Source organism: Triticum dicoccoides, chromosome 2A (genome assembly GCF_002162155.2).
Source record: "Triticum dicoccoides isolate Atlit2015 ecotype Zavitan chromosome 2A, WEW_v2.0, whole genome shotgun sequence".
NCBI lineage: Eukaryota > Viridiplantae > Streptophyta > Magnoliopsida > Poales > Poaceae > Triticum > Triticum dicoccoides.
This window is the reverse complement of record NC_041382.1, coordinates 737,942,198-737,951,997: the sequence shown is the minus strand read 5'-3', so window position 1 is coordinate 737,951,997 and position 9,800 is coordinate 737,942,198. Positions and strand designations below refer to the sequence as shown.

Here is a 9,800-nt window from a genome sequence, read left to right as displayed (position 1 = left end):
ACGCGACCCCTACTCGTATTTTGAGCAACTCGTTCTTGTATCCTAAGCACCTCCTACTGGTATTTGAGAAACTCTAACACATTGAACCTCCCCGTGTCCCTCTCCACTCCAGCCTACTCAACGCCAGCGTCACCCCACCCCCTCCCCCCTCCCACCATCGTGGCCATGCACCAGTTCCATCGGCGTCACCATACCGCCGACCTTCCTCTTCAAGCCCCCCAAAACGCATCCCCTCTCAGGTCACACCTCTCTCCACCACAAACACCATGCCCCCCGAGCATACGCTGTGAACGAATCCTAGACACGGTGTGCATGCGTGCTTCCCTGGCGATGCCACTGCCCCTCTTCCCCCTTCCAACTACTCAATCAAGCCGCTCCTCCACCCCCTTGAGGGTGCCGCGCGGGTCACCTCTGTTCGATTCCCATGCCCACCTGTACTTCCCACAACCATGATCCACCACCACATCGTCGTAAACCCTAGCACTACAAAACCCCGACAAAAACAGTCAAAATCGAAAGCTACAAGGGAGGTGCGCGTGGACGACCTCTCCACGACAGCGAATCACCGCCAAAATCGTCGATCCCACTCGCCGTCGTTGAGAGAAATGGAGGGGATGCGAGAGAGAGAACCGCAGCGAGATGACTCCCAAAAGTCCAAACACTAAAAGCGGTGCAGGTGGGCAGCGGTTCCCCCTAAAATTACTATACATGGCCCCACCACTAACCCAGCCCCTATCCGCTACGTGTGCCTCAAAACCATGCGTCCCATTGCCTCCCCTGCGGAGCCGTCCACAAGATTGGGCGGCTTGTGTAGGGTGCACCGGATGCTGCCAAAGAGCACAACTGCATTATTAAGTAACTAGGTTCTTATTTCATACGAATCCCTGCAGCAACGCAGGTGTCATGAAAAACCCAGACGCGGAAACTCTTCCTCAAACCACTCTTCTCTTTTTTTGAGAATCATCACTCAAACAACTCCTTTGCAACATGACATGCTACTCGATCCATCAAACTCTAAAAGCGGCGAAGGTGGGTGGCGGTTTGCCCTGAAACCACTGTACATGGCCTCACCACTAACCCACCCCCGCCCTTGTCTGCAACTTGTGCCTCAAAACCGCGCGTCCCGTTGCCTCGCCCATCGAGCCGCCCATCAAGATCGAACGGCTCGTGCAGGGTGCGTGGGACGCTGCCAAATACCGCAGCTGCATTATTAAGTTATTAGGGTTCTTATTTCACATATGAATCCTTTCCACAACGCAGGCACCGTGAAAAAACCCGATTGTCGGAGACGCAGAGACTCTTCCTCAAACTACTCCTTTTTTTTCTTTTTCTGAGAATCATCACTCAAGCAACTCCTTTGCAACATGACATGCTACTCGGTCCATCAATACTTTCCTAACGAGCCCATAACCAGCCAGCTGGCCACATTTCAGCAAAAATGTCGTTAAGACCTTTCCTCCTAACTTCACCGCAAAGGAAAAATCCCATGCCGAGATCCAGACGGCCAAGGAAATTTCCAACATTAAAGGGGGGCACGACTTGACGCCGCAAGCACGAGCCGGCACCAACACCAACACCAAGTCGGTCTAGAGTCACATGGAGGAGACGTCCCCCCACCCCGAACCGAACGTGCGTGCGTGCCCCGTCTGCCACGGGAGGAAGGACGCGACGAAAGCGGGACGGAAGCCGGCCGAATTTCCCGGTGCGGCGCGGCCCTTGTGATTGCGAGCAGCGAGCGAGCGAGCGAGCGCCTACCCACTCCGAACCTGCAAAATTCCGTGCCCCCTCGAGCCGAGCCGACCCGACCTCCCGTCCCCCTCGGCGGCCGGCGAGGACCCGTTCCGTTCCCACCACGACTGGCTTTGACCTCCTCCTCCCCCTCCCCCGAGCCTTCTTGGGCCGCCGGCAGCGAGCGAGCGATGCTCCCCAGGGCGCTAGCGGCCGCCTGCTGTTGCTGATCCTCCCGACTCCCCCGCCGGTCGTCGCCCAGGTTAGTTGTTGGCGGTGGTGCTGGCGGTGTCAGATTCAGGTGATGTTTGTCGAGCGATATCCCCTCGGATTTCGGTCGACGCAAGTAGTAGTAGTGGCGGTGGTGCTGGTTTCGAATTTAGTATTCGTCGTGGTGCTGGGTTAGTGCCTTAGTGGGCTTCCCCCCGTGCCGTGCCGTGCCGTCGTGCGTCCTCCTCGGAGCACAATTACCCGCTACTCCCCTCCTCCGTGCTCGCTTAGTGCCAGGCTAACCGCACCAGGATCCCGAGATTTCCCCGGCTCCGGCAGCCCAATGCTCCTCCCGCTCCCGCGGATTTCTCGCCTCTGATCTCTCCCCGAGCCCGCTTCTTCTTCCTCGCGATTCGGCGCCGACAGCTACTCAGTAGCCAGCCGGCCGGCCGGGCACAGTGCTGCTGGGCAGGCCTGGATTGGGTTCTTCCTCCTCCTTAGGTAAGGGAAAACAGCCAGCTTGATTCAACGGGTTGTTCCGGGAGTCCCTTGGGGATTGATTCCTCGGTTTGCCCTGCCACCGAGCAATCGAGATCCGAATAGTTCTTTCCCCCCAGTCCAGCCAGTTGCCGCCGATCTGATTGCCGCGTCGTGCCCTGCTAATCCGATCATAGTTCAGTCGGGTTATTCTTCCTCTCCAGCTCGCAAGATCGATCTGAGTTGACTAAGGATTTTTTTTTTCTGCTCGGAAACTTGACCTGGTGCCCCGCTGCGGGCGCAGCTTGATTTTTCCAAACAAAATCGGTGAACCCCCGTATCCCACGTCATGTCCGCCGCTTTGACGCGGAATAGGAATCGAGTTCGCACCTGGCTTTGGGAAAGTTGCTTCTTTTAGCAGTATTGTTTGCTCACGAATAACACCCTTTTTTGTGGATGCAGATGATGGAGAATCATCAGATCGAGATGGGGGCTTTCAAGGCAAACGGCCTGGATGTGCCCAACGGGGTGCTGCGGTCGACCATGATCCCGTCCTGGAGCTTGCACACCACCGTGAAGAGAGTATTGCAGAGCATCAGGACCGTCATATTCACCTCCAAGCTCAACCTGCTCATGCCCTTTGGGCCTGCGACGATCGTTCTGTACTACACTACGGATTGGCATGTAAGTGTGTTGTTCATGGAGATTGATCTCTAATATGGCGCGTTAATTTATATATATCACTAGTTGTAGGCTTTTTCACTCCAACTAATAATTGTATATCGACACCACCTGGAGATCTTTGGCAAGAGCTGATGATCTTACTCACTGATCTTCAGGAACATATCGTTTGTTCAGTAGTTCAACGGCAGGTTTAAGTACAGATGATCAGTGAATGCTGACATTGTTTATATTTCATCAAACCTGCAGGGAGTGATTTTTCTTTTCAGCATGCTAGGAATAACACCGTTAGCTGAGCGTCTGGGTTATGCAACTGAGTGAGTTACCAGACTCTCTACTTAGTTTCCTGACTTTGTTAAAATCTGACATCATTTCCTGTTCTCCAGGCAGCTTGCGGTATACACTGGTCCAACACGTATGTCACTTTTATCACTCTGGTTAATAACTTACTGGAAATTATAGTTTTTGAAATAAGTACAATATCTTATTTTTCTCCAAATTGCAGTTGGAGGCCTTCTGAATGCCACGTTTGGGAATGCAACTGAGATGATAATAGCAATATATGCTTTGAAAAATGGGATGATCCGAGTAGTTCAGCAATCGCTATTGGGTTCTATATTATCAAATATGCTATTGGTGGTTGGTTGTGCTTTCTTTGCTGGTGGTATTATTCATCGCAACAAAGACCAAGTCTTCAGCAAGGTGATGTTTGTGTGGTTGATTTTAGTTTTCCAAGGGAAATCTCTGATAGTGAACTCATGATTTCCTTTACAACAGGCAACTGCTGTTGTTAACTCAGGTTTACTGTTGATGGCTGTTATGGGGCTGATGTTTCCTGCTGTCCTTCATTTCACAAAATCAGAAATACAGCAAGGAGCTTCTGAGCTTGCTCTTTCAAGATTCAGTAGTTGTATTATGCTCGTGGCATATGCAAGCTATCTTTATTTTCAACTAAGTGCACGGAATAGCAGTTACAGTCAAATTGGCAGTGTAAGTGTGGTACCTCAATTGTTTACTTCTTGCTGATGACATGACCATCGCTCTGATAATATATGCCATAGGCGTATCCTTGCTGATGACAAACTATATTGGTGCTCTCAATTTGGAACGCCATATGATAAACTAATAAATTTCCTTAAAGAAGATCACTTCAAAATATAGCTGCAAACCATGCTCATCATTTGCTGAAGGTTTCACCAATATTATGAAATTGCAGGAAGAAGTGCCTAATGAGGATGCCACCGAGGAAGATGAAGAGGTAGAGATTAGCATGTGGGAGGCTATTGCGTGGCTTGCAGTGTTAACGATATGGATTTCTGTCCTTTCTGAGTACCTGGTTAATGCCATTGAGGTATTTTCTTTCTCCCCAGTAGAAAAAGACAACAAAATTATCAGTTTTCTTCATATGTTATAATTGAAGTTAATTAAAGCTAACCTAGTTGATGACTTAAGAAAATCCGTTTTGTTGATAATGTGCACTCAGTGTGTCAGGGAAAATGTGCATCTTCAATTTTTAAGTCACATGACTCGTACATTATTGGTCTAATTGATGGTGAAAGTTAAATCTTGAAAGCGTGCATGTCTTATCAATTGGAACGGAGAGAGTACCAATATAGTGTCAATCTTACAGGTTAACTGTATACTCTGCAAGGATGTAATTGACCATTGTTTTGCTCTATTGCTGCCAGGGAGCATCTGATTCATTGCACCTACCAGTGGCTTTTATCAGTGTTATTTTGCTTCCTATCGTGGGCAATGCAGCAGAACATGCTAGCGCAATAATGTTTGCGATGAAAGATAAGCTCGTAAGTGTTTGTATATGTGGTTACTGTTGGTGTTTTTCCTCCTTCAGCATCCTCCTAACTGTTTTTGCATTTGCTTTACGCTGCTATAGGACATAACAATAGGTGTTGCAATTGGATCATCAACGCAGATATCAATGTTTGTGGTAATGCTTTTGAACTTAATATCCCATTGTGATATCTGTGTACTGTGTGAATGTTAGCACTTGTTCAGCCAAGTACAGTTCTGGTCATTTTTTGTTTATTAGGGAGTTAAATGTTCTACTGGTCTGTGTCGTTTGTAGATTGCTGCTATTCCTCCACTTTCTCTATTTGTCTGCGCATCATGCCTGATTTCTTATTTTTGAAACTTGACATGTGTTCTCTGTTAATGCAGATTCCATTTTGTGTTGTCGTTGGTTGGATGATGGGGCAAAAGATGGACTTGAATTTCCAACTATTTGAGACAGCAACTCTCTTCATAACAGTGCTTGTCGTGGCATTTATGCTACAGGTAAGTTCTTAAGCGGTTACCAAGAGTCTTTTGGTTAAACATAAACATGCATGGTGGGCTTGTAAGGTGTTTTGTACTCCTTGAGGACATATTTCTAGTTTACCCTTTGCGCTGATGTATTACGGTGCTACAGACATCCATCTTGGTAAAGCTTCAGTATCATGTGCTTATTTGTTTCTCTTTCTTTTTTTGTGCAGGATGGCATTGCAAACTATCTGAAAGGACTTATGCTGGTTCTGTGTTATCTAATAGTTGCTGCCAGTTTCTTTGTCCATGTCGATCCACAAGCCAGTAAGCACTAATTCGTCGGATATATATAGATTTTCTTCTAGTTTCCATGATCGAGATAGTTCAGTTGCTGCCTGAAGGGAATGAACATGCAAGTATTAACGCATGACTCTCTTGCAGGCGATGATGATTGACGGCGCCACCAACAACGAACACTGTAATTACTGTACCAAATACCCCCGATGACTCGCTAATCTTATTCCGACAAGCCGCCCCCGCTCCTCCTCTAGCAAAGCCCAGCCTGTCCGAAGCATTATCCTGACTGAAACGATGACACGGCAACACCAGATCATCGTGCGTTGGTCCCTTTCATAGCCAAGCTGCTGCGGGGTTAATCCCTTTGAGATTTCTCTTGCGAATTAAGCGAAGCTTTGAGGAGGGGCGCTATTGGTAGTCACCATCTTAATGTATACAGAAGCAACAAGCCCGCCCGCCCGCCCGCCCTAAGTCTGCTGTATTCGATTTATTGAATTGAAGAGTTAAGAAGGCCCTTTTTTTTTTCCTTCCTCTGTTTTTCTTCTTCTATGGGGTGGTTTGTTGGTTCATCAACCATACATATGCATAGACAGTCAGACTCACATACGTGTGAATATTGAGACGGGCCAATTTTGTGGTATCTTACAAATTTTTTTATGGTGGCATTTCCTATTGTGTGTGACCTTGGATTTAGCCCAGCCTGGCCTGTGTGCCTCCAAGTGAGCCCATGTGCTGGTCAATATACTTGGGCGTCCCACCACGGCCCACTTTGTCCCAACTGTTTGGTTGGTATTAGCCAGCAGCCCACTGAAAGTTACATGGGTATTAGGGTATAAGCAGGATCGCACATAAGAAATGCATATATATATTTCTCTCAATAAAATGCATTTTTTTGTGGATGAAGAAAATGCACATATATTTCTAGTTCAAAAACTGCAGGCTACAGGCGAACACGATAGCAAGTTATTCAGGCTACAACACTAGTGAAACTATCTGAAAATAATAAAACTCTGGTTTAGGCTACAGGCAACCAGATTGTGCCACCATTTGCTTCAGAAGTGAACATCCCTCGCTTCACAAACTGACCGAAACTTTGTGAACCCAGACGCAGACTACATCTAACAATGATAAATTCGAAAGAAAAACGTCAGAACAAAGGGGAAAAGACTTCAGAACATGACTGCTGGAACTAGTTAGCTGTGTCTAGCCATGTACGTAAGTAATCAAGTGCATTGTGATTAAGGGATTAGGCACATTAAATTTTTAGGGTGGACCAGGCACACAATGACAGTTGACACGTGAGGACAACTACCAACCTCAGAACAAGCAGATGATAAGTTTACTCCCTCCGTTCACAAATATAAGATGTTCTAACTCTTTTTTTTAAAATCAGATCTATATATAGACACGCTTTAGTGCGTTTGTTCACTAATCTCAGTTTATAACATCCAAAACATCTTATATTTGTGAACCGGGGGAGTATCAGTTAGTAACAAACAACATAGGAACCTGCAAAGAAAAGAAAAGAAAAACAACAGAGGAGATGCATCTGTTTTTCCTTCAGGTTAACATCTTGTACCTCAAGAGACTCTGAATTGTAGACGAAGTGCCGTGTGCACGCGCACACCGCTACACCTATTGGGCACGAATACAATCTTGTTAGTCGACAAGCACATGAAGGATCATCAGCATTTAGCAGGAATGCCATTTCAGAACTTGACATGCCTCCTTATATTTCAGAACACTAAAGAGAAATAAACTTGTTTTCTAAGAAAAGATCATTCAGAAAGTTGAACTCTAAATCTATGTCATGTTCCAACGCGGACCATCTCCAAGTTTGTAGTCTAAGGGCATCTCCAACGCGGACCATTAAACCGCCCTCATCCGGTTTGGACGTACTTTGCCAGCCAACATGGTCATGTATATGTCTACTAGCCGGTCCGGACAGCTGCCACGTACACGTCCTGCAACCCTGACCCACCCAAAGCCCTCTCCCTCGCCCGCGCCCTTTCCCATCCGAAGCAGTCAGCGCGGCATTCATGCCGGCCAAGAGCGGACGTAACCTCTCACTTAGAGCTGACATTGAAGCGGCAGACCGGCCGAGAATGTCGCCCATGCCGCTTCCGGTGCACGCGCCTACTCTCTCCATTCGAACGACACCCGTCCATCTACCTCTCTCCATTAAACATGTACAGTTGCCGAGGAACCTACTCCGGCACCCGCATGCGAACGCCACCCGTCTGTCCGTTTGTCGGCCACAATTAACCACCTCGCCGCTTGGCCTAACATCCACCTGCTATTTAAACGCCAAACCTGACAACAGCCGCATCTAACCTCCTCTGCTCCCTATCTTCTCTCGGCACCACACCCGCCATGGTTTTGAGCTCCAAATCTTTGTGGGAGAGCCTCTCGGACGAACAAAAGAAGGAGATCGCCGTCATTGGGGCCGGCTGGCAAGCTGACAAACGGACAAGCTCTCCGGAAGCCAGTATTGCGGACGAGCCAATAGAAGAGGTGGCCGATGATGAGCCGGCGCCACCGTCCTCGCCGGCCCATGCCGGCATCACCATGGGCGAGGCGCGGGCACACTACACCAAGTTTGAAAAATTATCCAAGTTTGAATGAAATTCCTTGCCTTGTTTAAATTTGCATCAAATTTGTTTATTTTCAGTAAATGTTGTTCGAAATGTCTACGGACATATGCAACTCACAATTGGACGGCTGGCTCCCGCATTAGTGTCCGTGGACTGGTCCCCACCAGTGCGCGGACGGATACAATGTTCTGTTTGGGGGTCAAAGTTGCAGATGTCGTTAGTTACATCAAATCGCTTCTAAATGTCTGGACCAGACAATTAGGACACTTTTGTTCATCCAAATGGGGTTACATCAAGTGTCCGTGAACGCGGACAAATACCCAAAATATCATAAATCGGACCCAAAATGTAGAAGTGGTTTGGTGGAGTCCAGACACACTATAAAAAACATGGACCCTCACCACAAGCCCACTTTTCCTCCTCCCTCTCATCTCCATCCTCTCACCATTGGACAAGGGGTGGACATTTGATGCACCGGGTTGGGTGGCAGCTCCCCCATCCATAGCGCGCGGATGTTTTTGAAGGAAATATGCCTTAGAGGCAATAATAAATTTGTTATTTATATTTCCTTATACCATGATAAATGTTTATTATTCATGCTAGAATTGTATTAACGGAAACTTAGTACATGTGTGAATAAATAGACAGACAGAGTGTCCCTAGTATGCCTCTACTTGACTAGCTCGTTTATCAAAGATGGTTAAGTTTCCTAGCCATAGACATGTGTTGTCATTTGATGAACGGGATCGCATCATTAGAGAATGATGTGATGGACAAGACCCATCCGTTAGCTTAGCACTATGATTGTTTAGTTTATTGCTATTGCTTTCTTCATGACTTATACATGTTCCTATGACTATGAGATTATGCAACTCCCGAATACCGGAGGAACACCTTGTGTGCTACCAAACGTCACAACGTAACTGGGTGATTATTAAGATGCTCAACAGGTGTCTCCAATGGTGTTTGCTGAGTTGGCATAGATCGAGATTAGGATTTGTCACTCAGTGTATCGGAGAGGTATCTCTGGGCCCTCTCGGTAATGCACATCACTATGAGCCTTGCAAGCAAAATGACTAATGAGTTAGTCACGGGATGATGCATTACGGAACGAGTAAAGAGACTTCCGGTGACGAGATTGAACTAGGTATGATGATACCGACGATCGAATCTCGGGCAAGTAACATACCGATGACAAAGGGAACAATGTATGTTGTTATGCGGTTTGACTGATAAAGATCTTTGTAGAATATGTAGGAGCCAATACGAGCATCCAGGTTCCGCTATTGGTAATTGACCGGAGATGTGTCTCGGTCATGTCTACATAGTTCTCGAACCCGCAGGGTCCGCACGCTTAACATTCGATGACGATTTATATTATGAGTTTCCTGTTTTGATGAACCGAAGTTTGTTCGGAGTCCCGGATGAGATCACAGACATGATGAGGAGTCTCGAAATGGTCGAGACATGAAGATTGACATATTAGAAGGTCATGTTTGGACACCGGAATGGTTTCAGACAGGTTTGGGCATTTTTCGGAGTACCGGGGGG

The 9,800-nt window shown here is 47.2% G+C and overlaps 1 protein-coding gene across 3 annotated transcripts; it reads left to right on the top strand.

Moving 5' to 3' along the window:
* The first annotated feature begins 1,589 nt into the window (after positions 1-1,589).
* LOC119356790 (vacuolar cation/proton exchanger 3) lies at positions 1,590-6,320 on the top strand. Of its 3 annotated transcripts, none has more exons than XM_037623778.1 (12): positions 1,590-1,702; positions 2,878-3,099; positions 3,346-3,413; positions 3,483-3,511; positions 3,602-3,798; positions 3,874-4,086; positions 4,313-4,447; positions 4,785-4,901; positions 4,991-5,044; positions 5,275-5,391; positions 5,589-5,682; positions 5,800-6,320. In XM_037623778.1, exons 2-12 carry the CDS (start codon positions 2,878-2,880, stop codon positions 5,811-5,813), a joined length of 1,260 nt encoding a protein of 419 aa, XP_037479675.1. In that variant the 5' UTR covers positions 1,590-1,702; the 3' UTR covers positions 5,814-6,320. The 3 variants fall into 3 exon arrangements, with proteins under 3 accessions (XP_037479675.1, XP_037479673.1, XP_037479674.1); XM_037623776.1 differs by lacking the exon at positions 1,590-1,702 and adding an exon at positions 1,726-1,990; XM_037623777.1 differs by lacking the exon at positions 1,590-1,702 and adding an exon at positions 2,111-2,439.
* Positions 6,321-9,800: the final 3,480 nt, after the last annotated feature.